At 35.7% G+C, this 18,386-nt stretch overlaps 1 protein-coding gene across 10 annotated transcripts in view; it reads left to right on the top strand.

The window, feature by feature from the left end:
- DIAPH2 (diaphanous related formin 2) overlaps positions 1-18,386 on the top strand; it is a 280,711-nt gene that overhangs the window by 116,127 nt on the left and 146,198 nt on the right. For all 10 annotated transcript variants that reach the window (XR_011143401.1, XR_011143400.1, XR_011143402.1 and 7 more), the window contains one exon: positions 9,706-9,835. Coding sequence is in view for 4 of the 10 variants with exons in the window: in XM_068956705.1 (XP_068812806.1) it covers positions 9,706-9,835 (130 nt within the window). In the remaining 6 variants the exon portion in view is untranslated. The remainder of the gene's footprint in view (positions 1-9,705; positions 9,836-18,386) is intronic.

Genomic DNA, 18,386 nt, shown 5'->3' on the forward strand with positions numbered 1-18,386 from the left:
AATAAAATGACCTCAAGGACAACGATGATTGTTGGAGTGAAAAAGATGATTTCATCAAGATATAGAACACATGAAAATATGTTATGAATAGATCTACATTTTAATTATGCCACATATTTTTTTTAATTGTGAATTATCACTTCTAACTTCCAAAATCAGAACAAGTTTCTTAAGTTAGTGAAAATGCAGTGAAGTTTCTCATGACAGAGTGGCATGGTTATCTGCTATTTATTACATTTGTTGCTTATTTATGCTCAAGGTAAAGGTTATTTTCTGCTTCAGTTTAAAGCCTTATTTTTCACTGCTGCATATAGTAGCCATTCTAATTTGAATTAGATAACTTCTTAAAGTATATTATTATATTTACTTTTTTCAGAAATAGTTTTATACCCATACTTACAGTGTAGGATTATGCTTAGAGAAGTAACCTTCTACATCATTGATATGTCCTTACAGAGTTGAATTTTATAGTGTTTACGTGTTTACATACCAAGTATTCACAACGGATATTTCAGTAGTCTTCAAAATTAAAAAATATATGGGTAATTACTTTTTATACGTTCATTATTTTCAGTTGATGTTTGCATTTGGTTCCTTTGCTTCAGAGCTTTCAAACTAGTGCACCCTGCATTTTAAAAAAAAAAGGAGGGGGAGTAAGATGGCTTATTGGCTTTGCTTTACTAACTAGAATTATAGTCTCACAGACCTTTCTGTTAACTGTTATGAATAATATAAAATATTAAACTATGCCAGGTGGTGATATTTTTATAAGTACAAAATTTGGCATCTGTCTAAAGTCAGTTATCGGCTTTACATTATTCAGTTGTGGATTTTAAGATTCTCAGAGAATAATTGACCTTCATGATGAAAATGAAATCTTCTGCATGTGTAAGTGTGGTAGGGTAAGTTTATTGTCTTGCTGGAATCTTGCTGTTTGCTGTCTTATGAGATGAATGTTTTGCAAAGGAATTGCCTTATCTTTACTTTCATTGTGATTTAAAACATATAATTTCTTTTTCTAAGCTGAAGGAGGCAATTAGAGAAATCACAGTGATGTCTATCAGCAATACTAGAGCAGTCTGTCTGCCAGTGTCATGTGGTCTGTGTGTGGTATATTTGGATGGTGCTAACTTGTATGAGCATGGAAAGTGTTTTTGTAGTGGCAATTTAATAAGGCGCTACTGGCGTATGAGAGTCCTTTTTTGAATCCTCTCAAGTCTCTTTATTCTCTCAGAATGTATTTTAGTATTTAAGCTTTTCTAGAGGAATTTGGGAGCCTTCATCTTGCACTTTTAAGAACATCTGTAAAGTGTAATTATCACTAACTTAGTTCAGTATTTTATGAAGTATTGCCTCGTTTATTTTTGTGTATGCAATTTCATGATCAATAATAGGATATTATAATTCAGAAGTGGTACTTCCGTAAGTTCAGCTGCGTCGTTAGACTAGAAGTCGGAGATGACATGTGAAGGAAATTTACTTCTAATTTTCAATTTGCTTACCATGAAAATTGAAAGTTTCAGCAACCTTATAATGAGAAGAAGGCTTTCTTACATTTTCTTTTCTCAAGTTATTTCTTACTTAAATTTAGTTGAATTGCATATCACGGCATAACTATAAACCATTGTGGAGTAGAACAAACTCTGTAGAGCATGCCTTAAGAAATTGTCTGCTGTTTTGCTTGTAGATTGACAAAAGCAATCCATAAAGTACGCAAGTTTAGTCCAGTTTCTTTCCACTAATCAACAAGAACATCCCTTTCCTTAAAAGGAAAATTCCCCTTCAAAACAAGAAATGTACCATCAGTTTTGGGAAGACCTTCAAGCATTACTTGAGACTGCAGCCCATTGGCTACAAGTGCATTCTCTGTCCCAGTATTTAAAGCTGATCCTGTCTGCTGCTTCTCAAATGTACCGTAAAGGTGGTATCTTCATGCTATGAACTATATAAAACAAAGTAAGCTTTAATAGAGGTTATTTCTGCTATTGAGTTTCTGCCTTTCTGGAGCTTACTGGTATGTTTTATTATTAGCGTGACAACAGAGGAAAACTTGCTTTTAATACAGATAAAAATATTATTGTTTTCAGAGTGAAATTTAAAGTGCTGCTTTGACTGCACTTCCATTGCAAGGGCGAAAAGCACACAACAAGGCTATATGCCCTATCTGCTTTAGGTGCATTTTGCGGCTCTTTAATGGCTCATGAATATAGTCAAAATGTAGGTAGTTTTATAAAATATCGTTTCTATTCAAAACATACAGTGGAAAGATTTCTTGTTTTAGACCAAAAAAGATAAAGTATAACAGAGGGTTTTTTGGCTAAAAATTACCAGTAGGTTTTGATAAGTGTCCGTTTTGTGAGGAACAACTATATTTTGATGTGTCTGTGTACAGCAGTTTGTCAAAAGTGGAAGACGTAAAGATATCTGTTCATCCAATTTGAAATGTTAATTGCTTAAAGCAAGAAGTGTTGCTAAAGGAGTTTTAAATTCAAATATAGCAATCTGGCTTAATGTTTTGAGTGCTGGTCATGTCTTTGTCTAATATTTTTGGTCATGTCTTTGTCTAATGGCTTTTTTGTGACTGTTGACTGTAAGATATTAGATGGGATGAAGCAAAATATAATAAGATATAACAACTTAAAACAGTATTATCCTGTGATTGTTCTTGTTCTAAAAGGACTTCTGTTATGCTGTTATGTGAAGATAATTTATGATAAATCTAGCTGAATGTGGCCCATAAGTTCCTTTTTAGCTGTTTTGTGTTGTAGTATTGATGTTTTGCCCAAAGACCAGGATTTGAGCCCCAGACGGGGAGGGGGGGAAGGAAAATGTGGATAAGAGGAATCGAACAGGTGGGTTTTCGCTGAAATATTTCAAGTCTTGGATGCTTATTAACTTTTTTCTTAGATGAGTAATTTAAACTACTTTTAACATCATCAGACCTTCTGCGCAGCTTTTGATTTTTAAAGACTGCAGAGGAAATATCTTCTGAATTCAGACACATACACTTTTGAAAGTATCCTGCATGATGTAGCTGACAAAGTTAGTTACTTAGGTAGGATGGTGGGAAAAGCCTTCAGGTTTCAGGAAGTGTCATGCAGATGGCTGTAAATACTGCATGCACTATTTTGATTTGTATTTATTTTGAATAAGAATTCTGTTCTAGAGGCCTGTGGTTTCAAAGATTGTTTCTCAGGTTAGTTAGTTAACACACTTTTTTTTTTTTTTTTTTTTTAAGATGTACCCATCTACATTTTTAATTGTTATGCAATAAATGATTTTTTTCTAGATTGACCTAAAAGGGAGAGTTCCCATTTTTGCTTAATAATTTAGTATTAGACAATACAGTGAATATTTCAGATATGCTATTAGACTCTTTGTCAGAAAAGGTATAACAAAGCTATATTTTTACGTCCTTGTTGTCTGTTGTTGTTTTTGTGGTGGAATAAATGGAAAGACTAACAGCAAACATAGCTTCATTTTAATAAAGCTTTCCTGGTAATCTAACTGGATCAATATGTGTATTTTATATAGTAATTTTTTTATTGTTGCTTTTTGTTTATGGTGCCCATAATCCAAGATAAGCTGTTCATCTAGTTTCAGGGTATCTGTCTAGTGTATGTTTATTCAGCATCTACCTATCTCTCTTTTAAGTTGGGGACGAATTTCTAGGAAATATGTAGAGTTAATGTAATCTCAAATAAATGGATGGAACACTTTTTTGCTCACAATAATCAAGTGGCGCTCTAATGGTAATGAAAATACAGAAGTTTTCTAGCACATGAATTCTAAATGTTGACCTCTTATTTGAACAATTGGCTGCCACTTTTAACCCTCACGCACCTGAAAACTTAATCCAAAAGTTCACGTAAAAATTCTGTGGTTGTGGTGTAACTTGCATGTTTTAAATGCTTTAGTGTTTAAATGCTTTACATACCCCATGTAAAGGAAGATTTTGTTATATTGATGTTATTCTTGAACTATAGACCTGAACACCATACTCTGCAGATTACTCGATTTGAATGATTGTGCTGCAAGTATTATGCTCTATATATGTTAGTCCTTAAACTAATCCTTTCCTAAACAATGAATCTGATAGTATTGACCATTCAAGTTCATGCCTTGACAGTTAACTGGAAGCTGCTCCTTGGAGCCTGCATCGATCTACTGGTTGGTTATTTATTTATTTATTTTTAATCGAATGTATCATTCCCAAATTCTGCCACCAAGATGAGGAATGATGACCAAATCAATAGCTGCATTTGAAAATGTTAACATCCCAATGATAATTTCTTGTTTAAAAATGCATGAATTTAGAAAACCTGAAGTCAGTGAAATTGCATTGTTAATGTTTTGCACATCCCATATATATGGGCTGCTCTATAAAACCTTTTATGTTCCAATGTGTTAATACTAGTGAAGATTTAGTACATAAATTGCAATATTTTGCTTTTCAAGTAATTATTTGTAGGCCAAATGGTGAATTCAGTTAACATTAGTGAGTGCTGTTGGTCTTACAGTTCTCAAGGAACTGTTATGGCTTCTTTAATGTGGTAATGCTTTGAGAATTAATAGGATAAAAATGCAAAGAACATACTATAAAACCATTTGAAAGGAAGTAATTTTTAAGATTCTCAACCTGTGGCCCAGGATGGGCTATATTTAAAAAAAAAACAAAAACAAAACAAAACAAAAAGCAAAAAATGATTCTAATTGCTCTTTACCATAAATCTTACATGTAGTTATTGTCTATGAAAGTAGCAAACAAAAGTACGTGGATGATCCATCAGATTTTCAGTGATAGAGACTACTGGGTTAGCCTTTGTCCTTTTAAAAAAGGGGGAAAAAAATCAATATTTATTTTCATTTTTTGGGCTCAGTCTCCCAGCCTAAATAGGACGTTTCTTTAGTTGAGAAGGCATTGACTGAAACTTCAGCTGTTCGAATCTTTTTGTAAATATGACAGCTTTTGTGAGAAACTAGATATTTATTCTTAGTTTTCTTATTATTAACCATAATAAGCATAAGCAGGTCTAAGTATGTTTTGTTTGTAAACCTAGTATTTTAAACTTTCCCTTTTCCAGAGCTCTTGTTCATAAAAGGACAATTTATCGTTATACTAAGGGATAATAATAAGATTGCAAAGTTCAATTTGTGCTTAGAATTGTGATATGTGCTATGTCAAATTTTCCTCTGGCTTACAGTCAGTATTTGAGTAAAGGATCAAGGGCGGTTTATTTGCTATGCATTGCACAGAGACAGTCTTGGCTCTGAATCTTAATACATAAAAATCAGGCTTGCAAAAGGTAACTTTAAAAAAAAAAAAAAAAAAAAAAAGGTAGAATGAGCCAACAACAGGTGATGCTCTCCAGGATCTGCTACTCAATAAAAATGAAGGTTGAGGATGTGATAACGATTGGCAGCCCTGACTGTGAAATAGTCAAAAACCTAAGGAGGGTGAGGTTGGCAAGTAGAGCACAGACTCTGGACTTAAGGAGAACAGATTTTGGTTTATTTGGAGAACTGGTAGATGGGATCCTGTAGGAGGAGCAGAGCAAAGGAGCTGAAGCAAGCTGGCATATCTTTGAGAACCTCCTACAAACCCCCAGAAGTACATCCCAGTACTCAAGAAAGTGAGTAGATGTATTGGGAGACCTGATGGCTAAAGAGCGAACTCATGGCTGAGCTCTAATGCAAAAAGGACATGCACAAGAAAGGGAAGCAAGGTCAGGCTTTTTAAAAGAAGAAATTCAGAAGCATTGCCTAGGCATGCAGGGATGAAAACCAAAGCTCTGGATTTGAAACTCATGGGAGATGTCAAGGTTAACAAGAGCTTGAACTGCTGACTCAGCAGTCAAAGAATTAACAAGGAAAATGTGTACCTACCACTGAATGTGGTGTGTTTTAGTTGCAGCCTATGCAGGTATTGCAATGAGGCTGAGGTACTTAATGCCTTCTTTGCATTGGTCTTTGCTAATAAAGTCTCCGAGGCCTTAGACCTTGAGACAGGGTTCAAAAGAGAAGAACTACCAGTCATGGACAGGATCAAGTTAGAGATCTGTAGATAAAACTTAACCCACACAAGTCCGTAGGACCAGATGGACTACATCTGAGTGTGTGGAGAGAGCTGGCTGATGTCTTTATAAGGTCACTCTCTAATGTCTTTGAAAGATTGTCGACAGTGGGGAAGGTCTCTTGACAGTTGGAGAAAGGCCGTTCAAAAAGGGCGAGGGTGATCTAGGGAAGTGCAGGCCAGTCAGCCTAATTTTTTTCACTGGGAAAATTATGAAGCAAGTCCTCTTGGAAGCTGTTTCTTGGCACACGAAGGAGAAAATGGTGACTGGAACAGGAACAGGCAGCATGCGTTTGCCTTTGGTAAATCTCTGATTATGCCTTACCAATCTGATTGCCTTCTGTGCTGAAATTACTGGATCAGTGGACGGGGAAGGCAGCAGATGTCAACTGCCTTGACTTTAGAAAGTGTTTCAACATGATCTCCCACTGCATCTTAGTATCGAAGTTGACCATTACAGTCTAGATTGGTGGACTACTAGCTGGCTGGAAAACTGGCTGGATCATTGTGCTCAAAGAGTAATGGTTTGTGGGTCATAATCTACCTGGAGATCTGTAGCAAGTGGAGTACTGCAGGGCCTTTTCTGGGACCTGTTCTGCTTATTATCTCCTGGAAGAGGAGACTGAATGTATACTCATTGGCTTTGTGGACAACAAGCTGGGAGGTGTAGTAGTTACGTTAGAGAGCAGAGCTGCCATTCAGATAGGCTTTGACAGACCAGGAGGAATGGGTTGCATGGAAACTTGAGAAATTCAGTCAGGAGAAATGTAAAGTCCTGCGCTTAGGATGGACTAAACTGCTGCAAAGGTGTTGGTTTGCAAGTGGCTGGAAAGCAACTCTGCAGAAGGCCTGGGGTCTGCACTGGTGGATAAGCATGCTCTGGCAGCAATGCTGGCTAACAGCATCCAGGGCTTTATCAATAGGAGCTTAGCCAATAGATCAAGAATAGTGACTTTTTTTTTTTCCTCTTTCCTCAGCGTTATCTAGAGTGCATCTGGAATACTGTGTGCATTTTTCAGTACAAGACCTCTTTCTTGTTGGTGAACTTTAGTGAGCTCAGTGGAAGACCAAAAAGATGGTCAAGAGGGTGAAGCGCTTGCCCTGTGAAGAAAGGTTGATGCAATGGGGCTTCTTCAGCCTGGAGAAGGCTTCAGAGAGGCCTATAGCAGCCTTCCAATAATTAAGAGGTTATTGATAAGAAGGAGCCAGGCTCTTTACTAATGTGTACAGCAGGCGAATGAGAGAAAGTGGTCATAAATCGAAGCAAGGGAGGTTTGTACTGGATGTAAGGCTGGGGGGGGGATTTATTAAAAGGTAAATTTCCTGATTTTTAAATATGCAGGACTGTCTTTTTCGTAAAGTCAAAACTAGATTCTACCAGAGAATAAAATGAGGGAAGAGAAAAAAATTTACTCTGAAGGATAAAAATATTGGAAAGTTGCAAGTTAATACAGAGAATATAGTGACATAGTCACCTGTTGTTAGCATTCGACTTCCTATTGTTTGTTTGTATTTTTGTTTAATGTCTGCTAAACTAGACTCAAAATTCCTATCTTCCGTATTGTCTCATTATTAATAGGCTTATGATTTGGTTTTAAAACATTGAGACAATTCTAAAAATTGTGCTAAAATGTGCTAAAATGAGCTAAATGTTACACATTGTGTAGCTTAATGAGTGAAACTCAAATATGAATGAATTTAATGGAGGTGACTTTCTTGTTAGGGCCAAAGAAGTGAATTTGATAAGGTTGTTCAAGATTTGAGTGAATGTTTACTGCAGGTCCTAAATAGCTTAGCAGGTGCTAGTATTAATTCAAGTGTTACTATTGGTGACAAAACACATTTCTGTTGTAATCTGAAGGCAAAATAATTTTATCTATTAAAAAAAAAGTTTTATCCACTTTATGATGTCACAAAGATCAGAGAGTACAAATCCCACAGTTCTTGTTCACAGATAAATTGAAATGCAATTTCCTTTTACCATGCAGATGTTCAGCCACTAAAGCTAGGATTTTTTTCCAGTTGCTAAAACTTCTATGTAGATAATGTATTAATGCATCAAAACCTTTTAATTGCATACCATTACTGAGCATTATTTAGTCCTTAATCACTGCATCAGTATGAATTAAATTGCATTCTTAATTGCCTAAATATCATATATTTTTAAAAGCCTAGTTTTGAACTGTACTCATTTCTTCATAACAGGGTAATCCTTAAAGCCGAAAGGCCTGTATTAAATTGAACATCAATGGCAAGCCTGTCATGAGGATTATAGAATTAGAACTTTCAGTGATTTACAGAATGAGAAAACAAATAGGAGATTTTGTACACATATTTATGTATTCCTCTTAAATAAATCCTTGATTTCATTTGTAGTGTATGTTGTAGCTTACTTTTGTATAAGGACTATACTAGATGAAGAGTTAGTGAAATTGGTTAAAATCTTTATAGCTATATTCATAATACTAATTCTCATCTACCGAAATGAAGTATATTCATCTCTTAAACTCTTATGTGCACCTACTGCCTCTAGGGCCGTTTAAAATAAGGGGTAATCTCTACTTCTGCCGAATCTTCAATTAACTCATACATTCACTCTTCATATGCCCATGAAAATGGAGAGACTGAGTTTGGACTTGAGTCTGTTTTGCCATTCTCTTAAAATCATGATATTCCTGTCCATACACACAAGCACACTACAGTGTGGGATTTAGCCACTAATGTGTAGTCTTACTGTGAAATTTGTCACTAGCCCTATATCTCATGATTTCAGAACGATTTTTCAAACAGTAAACTGATTCTAGTGGTCCATGCCCTTAATGGAGAACAGAGGGTCACATCATTTCAAGACCACTAGTTCATTCAAGAAATTACCTTCATTGTTGAGAGGATAGTGAAAATAAGTAACTGCCTATTTCTTCACACTGTGCACAATTCTTGCACAGCTTTTCCTAAGTAAAATTGAACTTACTGAATTTCATTTACTGGCAGTTAAGATTAGACTTGCTTTTCTATTGTTGTTTTGTATTGCAGAAATATTAAGGTGCATTTATTTGATGTGTTTGGACAGAAGTTTTTAGAAGGCCTGAACTAGCTGGGAATCAGTTTAAGATCCAGCATTATTCTTCAGCTTTTTCTTCAGTAAAAATTGCGGATTTATGATGAGAAGCTTCTTTGGCTTGGTTGGAATAAAAGAGCAAATTCTGCATTTAGCACTCTGTCCAGCTGTGCAGCAGTTCAGAGGGGTTCCTCCAGAAACATGCCAGTGGTGGCGTAGGAGGCGTTTGCTCTTTTTGTTCTGTTTACTCACTGCTATGTTTTTTTATCTCAGTGACCGTTCTGAACTGGCATTGCTGCAATCTCAGATCTGTATGGAGTGTCTTCATGTTTTCTTCTCAGAATAATTTCTTATGAGAAATATGGTATGGGGATCGATTCCCTTTGTAGTCTTACAAATTATAAAGAATTGTAGAAATTGAAAATTTGAAATAATTTATTTCATTTGCAGGCAGCCATTGTAGGTAACTTTTTTGCTAATGAGTTTCATTAAAATGAGTTTGGCAGATGTAAAAAAATACTTCATTCAAAAAAGTGATTTTTGTTTGTTTTCTCTCCTCTGTTCACTTTTCTAGATTAGAGATACTAAGACGTCCGATCAGAAAACAACCCTATTGCATTTTCTGGTAGAGATCTGTGAGGAGAATTATCGGGACATTTTAAAATTCCCAGATGAACTGCAGCATGTTGAGAGTGCAAGTAAAGGTAAGCAAAGAGATAAAACGCCTAAAGATAGTACCTGCTGGCTTTGACATGAAACACTCCCAGCATTTCAATTTAAATTATAGGATTATGTAACCTGTAAGCATTAGTAACGCAGGTGGATTCTTCCTTTTCTGGTATTTATTGACTTGAGAAAAAATGACAATAATAAAGTAATTTCATTTGAAGTGGACTGTGGAAATAACACAGCACATCTCAGTGAAGTGCTTACAACTTCAGATGCAGGATTTTGTATTAGCAGCGTAACGGTGATGTTTAATTTCTCATTATCCCTTTAAGGTCTGGGTTTTTTTTCTTACAAGTAAACACACACGTGTGCTTACCCACACAATGTGTTTCTCTTTTTAACGCTTGAATTTTACCTCAATAAAGAGTAACAAATACCACTTTTAAAGATCCCAGTAATCAAGGACCTCTTATTTCCTGAAAGACTCGTGTTGATTCTTGAACTACTCCCACACTTTGCTATTGTTTCATTTCCAACTTATTCCAAGATTTATATGATTAACTTTGTCATAATAGATATCTATTTTTGCTGTTTCTTAAAGTTTGCAAGTAGGTTTCCAAGCTTTTTTCTGCATATGCACGAAAATTTCTTTGTATTGCTTAACATTGCAAAAAAAAAAAAAATCCTGCCAGTTTAAAATATATAGAACCACCCCCCCCGCCCTGGGTTCCGGTGGTGGATTGTCATTCAGTTCCATGTCAGCAGCAAGGAAGCTGCAGTTTATGGCAAGATGGTATTGACTGCTTTGTAAAAAAAGGTCTGGTGTTTTAGGAAGTGCTGAAGGGCATTTTCCATACGTAGATATTACTCTTGTCTTAAATGATGTTTTATTAAACAAGCTAGAACTACTGAATTGTGGGAAAGGACCTTTTTCTTGACGATTAATAAAGCCTGTTTCAATAGTAAGGAGAAGGGCACACCTTTCTGATAGTATACGAAGTATCAGAATTCAGAATAATGCCAAAATGATTTTGAATGTTGATGAGGTAGATCACAGTATAAATCAAAAACTTGAAAATTAAGATAAATTATTGTGATTTAACTGTTTATAATAGATTGCAGGAGGTTTTCTCTCCTGCATCAATATCTAGAATTGTTGCTTCATAATTAAGATGGTGGATCTATCTTTTTAAAGTTAATGCTTAAAATTACCATTTTCTCTCCAAAACAAATATCATTATTTCAGAATACAGGGTTTTACTTTTGCGTCATTGCACTTAATGGAAGTCGCACCCGGCTATGGCGAATGTATAGCTTCCCCCCTCGCCCCACCTCACCCTCTTCCGCGTTTCCATATGTGTCTCTGTGCTTCGGTCACCTCTCTGGTAGATCCCCCACAGGCATGAGGGCATGTTGATGAAATGGAGCTGATCCGTTTGTGTACGGTGGAGGATGGTTACTGTTGTTGAAGGCAGCAGAGGGATTAAGAAAGAAGATCTTGTGCGTGTCTGTCGTGAATGTGCCAAACGTATAAAGGCACGTGCTTAAAAATGGTGCCGTTGCGCACTTAAATCTGAGCACTACTGTGAATATTACACACAGAATTTGTACAGTTACTGTTAATTTTGCTGTTTGCTGTCGCTGGTTCCTTTTGTAAAAGTGTCAGTGTCTGTTCCTGGTCTCTGATACAGAATCACATAACTTTCTCAAACTGTTACTAAACTTGAGCTGTTAATCCTGTTTTATTCTTTTTTTTTTTTTTTTTAGTTTACCTAGTAAGTGTTATTGATCTGGGAAGTGTGTTCACTACAAACTGTGATAAAGTATAACCGAGTGATTAATTTTATTTATGCAATAGCAGTTTATTGTCTTAGTTAAATACTGAAAAAGTTTTGCTATCACATGGTCTTTTTTTTTCTAGAGAGAAATTTTTAAGTTTAATCTTCTTCCTCCTCTGCTTCTCCTGTTAAAATTCTTTACAAAGCCTTGTGATTTACTAGGCTTGTTTGATAGTCTTTTATTAGTTCTCTCATGTGCACTTCACCTTGCAGCTTTGACAGGTTTTATAGTTTGACTGAAAACCTCTGCTGTTTTATAGGTTGACTTGAGAGATTAAAGCAAAAGGGTTAGTCAAGTTTTAATTAAATTATTGTATCCAATAGAGAGAAAGCATATTAATGACAGCAAAGTCACTGCTAATCCCAAGATTTAGCATAAGTATGAAACAGCTTTCAGCATGGTTAAATTTGTTTCATTCTACAACATAAAAGCTGGTTGAGTTTTCTTCGAACACCACCACTAAGTTCTTTCTTACCAGAAGCATAAATTACTGTTCGTTGTTATTGACCAAAACTTCCCTTTGAGCCCTTCTGTGCTTTATGTGACAAAGCAGATTTTTGGCAGAATAAACCCTCTTTGTGCAGCTTGCTGCAACGGTTCCCCATGATATTTTTTGGTAGTTGTTCATCTGTTCTGTCACGTGTATTATTTTTTGGGGTAAGAAGTTAACATGCTGTGTGTGGAATATTTTTGCTTTCTATTTATTGTTAGGTATTTTAAAAGACCCGTGCTTTCAGGGAATGGATACTTAGGTTTATTTTTTTCCTGTAGCAGGCTGCTTTTGCGACAAAGTGGCTGTAGATGTAACAGCATTCGCTTCGGTTAGACATGTTTGAAAACAAGAGGGAGAAAGGAATCTATTAGCCAATAATATCTCTATATGAATTTTGAGTAAGAAAATATGAGCAAAACAGTCAACAGTGACTACTTGAGATGTATGCTTACTTTCTAAGCAGAAGGCAGCCATGTGGTTTGAACTATACATAAGATTCTCAACAGAAAATTGATCACATTTGACTCCCCCCACCCCCCAATCAAATCCTTGGTACATGCTTCCTAGTCCTGTGTAAATAGTCTTGTTTTGCTTTAATTTTCATGTAAGAATAAAGAACAAGGATCTGAGCAAAGGATATATGAGAATTTTTTTAAACAAATAAATAAAACATAAAACTGGATTTTAATATGAAAAGGTCAATGGGATTAGGTGAACTGCCCATGCATGTACTAAAATCTTCAATAATCTGATATTAGGTATAATAAAATCTTTTGATCTTTTTAAGGATGGAAGATCAACCTAAAGGTTTATGAAAAGTAAAAATAAATTGGGAAACAGTTTTATTCTGGAAAGTGTAAGCAAAGGTCAAACTGATTAACTATGAAGAGATTATTGGAAAACCATTCTTTCCTACTCAAAGAAGCAGACTGTAGGAGAGGAAAACCAATAAAAATCACATGATTGTGACAAACTTGATCCTTTGGTGCAAGTGGTATTCACTCACCTGCTCCCAATCTCCAATGCCTTCCTCGTGTTCCTCTTGTGGCTGAAACTATGCAAAGCCTTTACTTTACTTTTTAACCTTGTTTGCTTTACCTGTTGTTCTCGTCATAGTATCTGCTGCTTACCGTACTGTAAATTCTGATTTCACTGAAAGCCTGAAATTTTCACATCCTTTTCTGCAGGTGCAGTCAAACAAAACTTCAAAACAAACAAAAAGGTATCTTACTAAAGTCTACTAATGTGTTTGGAATTTCTAGGAAAAGTCATGTTGTCAAAAAGTATATTTCTGAATTCCTTAGCTGTTTCCTTCTAACCTGAAACTCCCTTCATCGTCGAGCTACTAGAAATCAGCGAAAATAAATGTGACACAAAAGAATTTAAAAGAGGAGGAGGAAAGTTAATAATCTCTGTCATAATAATTAATTTCAAATTTTAAAATAAGAGCACATATAAAGAGTGGCTTAAACATAGGACTTGCATTTAAAATAAAACCCAGTCAGATCTTGGCAGTGAAGGAGCAAGCATCCCATTGAAGGTATTTTAGTCAAGTATAGGTAGATTTGGTAGCCCTGATGAAAAGTTTTGTGTTGAAAATTGTTTTTTTTACTCAGGATTGACTGCAATAGTGCAAAAAGATTCATCATTGTCTTAACTGATAGCCTTTTTTGAAAATGGAAGGAATTGTGGAGCAAAACAAAACAAAAAAAGAGCTTTCAGTTGCATAAGGCTCCTGACAGATTTCTTTGTTCTCGCACAGCACAGTGGAAGAACATTTGATAGAATAAGTGCTTGTTGTCCACTGACGGCAGCAGATTAAAAAGTAAATACCATAATAAAGTGAGCGTGGATTGGCCTTCTATACCAGGCACTCTCAGAAGTACGTTTGTTTATTCCTAGCAAGGGCTTATGTTTTGAAATTTTATTTCTTTTTTTTCTATTTTTAATCTTTTTGTGGTCTGAACTTTCACTCTTTCCTGATTACTTAAAGAAATATAGGACCTTATAGCCTTTTTACCATTGCTACTAAAAGTAGTATTTTGCACAGCATATTAAAGCACCCATTCTCAGAAATTTCACTCGATGTAGCGTTTGCCATGGTTTGGTAGACTATTCATGGCTTCAGGAATATGTAACGTTGAAAAACTCAGGGGAGAAAAAAAAAATTAAGATGGTATGAGCGCCATACATAGAAGTGTTCCTATTTAAGTGGGAATTCATTGACTTTGATTTCTCTACATTGCACATAACCAACAAAGTAGAATTGGATTCCACAGGATCCAGCAGTTGAGCAGTTTTATAAAAAGTCAACTTATGTTCATGAGACATACATAGATACCTGGCATGAATGCACAGGAAGTAGGAACTGTGTTTAAAAAAGGATATGTGCAACAAACCGTATAACACTTTATCTCTGACTTGTACAGATTTGGAGTATCTTTTACGTATAATGGTAAATGCAAGTGCTTGTGTTTTCTAAACATGTATATTCTATTCAGATACTGAATAAATTTGAGGGATTCTCCTTAAAAAGAATTCTGTTTATAATTTTCTTAGTTCTACAGTCTATTTGCTATTCTTATGATCATGTGAAAATATAAACATACAAAATCAATCTCTCAAAAATAGGACCACTGTTATTAATTCATCACGTCCGATGTCAATACCTAGATAATATAGCTAGAGCCAAGGGAACCTAAACAAGACGGAATAATATGGCAGGAGTTCTTTTTTATTCTCTCTCACTTCTCAGTGTCTAGCTCCTCCTAAGTTTATTAATTCTTGACATAACTTATGCTGCAGAAAATTCTATAGGGCTGTTGTATAGCTGGAACAGTCTTACTTTGTCTGCCAAGAGTGGGAGTTGCTATTCTGAGTGAAGTCATATGAAATATTTCTGAGCTTGCATTTTTTCACTCCCTTTCTACTTCAGAGACAGATGGATCTAGAATGCTGCTGTCTGTAACAGGCCATTTGACACTGTGCAAGGTGTCTTGATTTTTAGATGAGGTAACATGACCCCTGGTATGTGTAGGGGGAGTATGGGATTTGAGGTTTTGAGCTTAGCTGACCAGTCATGTAGGACTCCTGAGAATAGCTAAATTCCAAGGGGGGGGAACAGAAATAATAAAGATGTTCAGAAGGCATAAGGGTGTTTTCTTCAGAACATAACATACTCTGTGCGTTTTTTAAAAGAGCATTTGGAGTAGAAGTGAAAGATGCCTTGGGGGAGGTGAATTATGTCTGTTTAGTAGAGTAGAAAGTACTAATAGCAGCACCACAGATTCCTCACTCGTGAGAAACACAAAATTTATTCCTTTAATTTGCAAACACCTGTTTCTGACGGTTGAGGCATCTCTCTAGACAAGGACATTAGTAATCTGAAGTACTGTGGAATGGAAGTATGTATGTGTTTGACATTATATGCTGTTACTAATGTTGTAAGAAAATATTTTTAAAATTCTGCACAGGTGTTTCACTGTGACTTAATGCCATAATTCTAGAGCAGGAAAAATATCTTAAAACACTCTATTTCATTCTTCCTTTCAAGTATAGCAATTTAAAACATACTCGTAAGTAGCAATCATTTTTTGGTTACATGAAAATGTTCTAGTTCTTTGCAGTTGGAGAAGCTCTGTTTTTGCAAAGAAAGTCTGCAGTATTTTCCACTTTGTGCAGTTTAAATTGCTGAAACAGATTTTACCCGATCTGGCACGTTAGTGGATATGAAATAGACAATGCCTTCTGGCATGTTAAACTTAGTGCCTACATCTGTGACTGTTCCCTCCATAATAGAATCCGAAAACTGGCGCTCAGCATCATATTCAAAAGCCAATCTTATACTGTATGATGGCTTTCATCATTCTTTTCTTTCACATAAACTTCAATATTGAAATGTCAGAAACTCTCTTAATATATTTTTCTGAATGTAGTAAATACAAAAACATGAGGTACATCAAAACACCGTAGGGATTTTTTCCTTTAGCTACACTCCTTTATCCGCATATATCATAACTGTATTGACAGTAGCTTATGCATTATCTCAATAAAAGTGTTGCAGCAAAAATTTTCTCCCTCGTTGACAAGATGTCAGTGAAGAAGATCGAGAAGCAAAACTTCACAGACAGGCTTTGTGTTGTAGTTCTGAGGTGGAATTTCTGAAAGAGCTCCTGCTGGGGAGTCGATAGCATTCTGGGTTGGACTGCAGTCTGCAGAATTATTTACTGAATTTTCCTGGGCTTTGCTATTACGATCTGTGAGGCTTCTGAGACTTAATTTGGCTGCTATCTTCTAATCTGCATTAATTGTTACATAAAATAATGGTTCAGATTTTTGAAGCAAGCTAATCATGCTAGCATCAGAGTGTTAGGGTATTTTGCGGATTCTAGATCATCATATTTATGAGACAAATTTGAGAGCATTTTTCTACATTAAAAAAGTTGTTTTATATGACATGGATTTTGAGGGTCCAGTTCTCTCCCTGAAGTGTGATTATAGAGGGCAAAAAAAAGAGAATAGTCCGGATGACTCTCATAGGCTGTTATACATTAAAGAAATTTCTGACCGCTGCTGAACCAGTTCAGTTTTGAGGACCACTTTAAACCACTTTTCAAATTATTTCGTCCCTGTAGAATTCCTTAATACCAGCCTTTGGAAGTAAGTTGCCCTGTGAAAGTTGCAAAACAGCGCCTACTGCTTTTTCTTCTCCTTATCTGTTCTTGAATGTACACCCTTCCTGATCCAGAAAGGTTGGTAAACCTCTGGAAGCAAATTGGAAAGACCAAGCCCCTATTATGAGTTGAATGCACAGATATTCCAAAGCAATAAAAATGAAGCATAGATAGCCTGCACATATAGGTAGCTTATATAGCTGTTAGAAATGCATAGAAACACTACTACATTGGAATGCATCTGTCATATGGAATTGTTGTTGCCACAGAGAGTTAGTGATAGATACATAATTGTTTGTTAGGGAAAGATTATAAGTGCAAACACTGGAGAAGGAATGGAAGTAAAGCAAGCTGGCATTTAAAAAGGATCTGAAGCTGTCGTATGTCAGCAGCTGCAGTACCTCCCCCCCCCCCCCCATACGTGTTTATCAAATATGTTCTCATATCAGTGTCTTCAGCTCCTAGAAAACATTTTCTGTATTATATGCTTTTGTTAAAGGTACTGCTAGCCATCTAGCTAGTCAGAATTTTTTAAATGCTACTTAATATGAGCTTAAATCCATTTCTGCGGGAAGGAAGATAAGGAAAATAGCTAGTTTTCAAAATGAGAAATCGTTTGTAGGAAGTTGCTGAAGTGTATGTGTAAATGTTCTTTTCACAGAATCTCAGAAAAATACAGGTTAGAAGGCCATCTCTAGAGGCCATCTAGTCCAAGCCCCTGCTCAAAGGAGGTCCTATGAGATTAGCTCAAGTTGCTCAGGGCCTTGTGCAGTCAATTTTTAAATATCTCCAATAATGGGGATAAAATAGGTTGTGTTACAAAAGCTTACTCTTTCTTTGTCTTCCTTACTCTGTGGGGTTTCCACACCTTTGCACCACTGAACCTAGTGCAGCTTAGTGGCTTCTCAATGAATTACAGTAAGTGTATGTCAGTTTGAAATTATACAGGCTAAGCAAAATTTGACTGTGGAGAAATAGTGACAGTGCAAAATATGGGCTTTTGAAATAAACATAGCAAAAATAGCATGTTCAGCGATTTGAAAAAAAAAGAAAGGAATAGAATGTAAAAGTTGAATCGTTTCAGGCCTTTGCTCACTTAAAATTTAACTTCACTTTATACTTTTGTTAGGAAGTTTTGGCTTTAGTATTGGGTGCTGAATTTATAAAGATAAGCTTTGCTTTCAGAATTAATTCAGCCTTTGAGATCTTGAGATACACGTGTAATTGCTTTCCAAGTAGAGTGAAATTGTGGAGTGCCCTACAGAAACCTTATTGCCAGAAGAATGCTGCTAGAGGTGAGGCTATTTGCTATAATAACCTCTAATGCTCCTGGTTAAAGTTTCTGAAATTAAGATATCTGTTCTCTAAAGGGATTTCATCTATAACATTATGAGTCAATTCATGTTCAGCTGAAACATTTGTATTCTACAAAGTATGATTGTAAGCAATTCACTCATAGTGAAATGAAGTGGAAAGGTCATCTGTGAAGGCTGTTAGGTCACAAAAAATAAAAACAATCAAAGTTCAGACAGAAAGAATCTGAAGGGCTGAAGCTATTTTTTTTTCTTTTTCAGAAAATTG

Source organism: Struthio camelus, chromosome 11 (assembly GCF_040807025.1).
Source record: "Struthio camelus isolate bStrCam1 chromosome 11, bStrCam1.hap1, whole genome shotgun sequence".
NCBI lineage: Eukaryota > Metazoa > Chordata > Aves > Struthioniformes > Struthionidae > Struthio > Struthio camelus.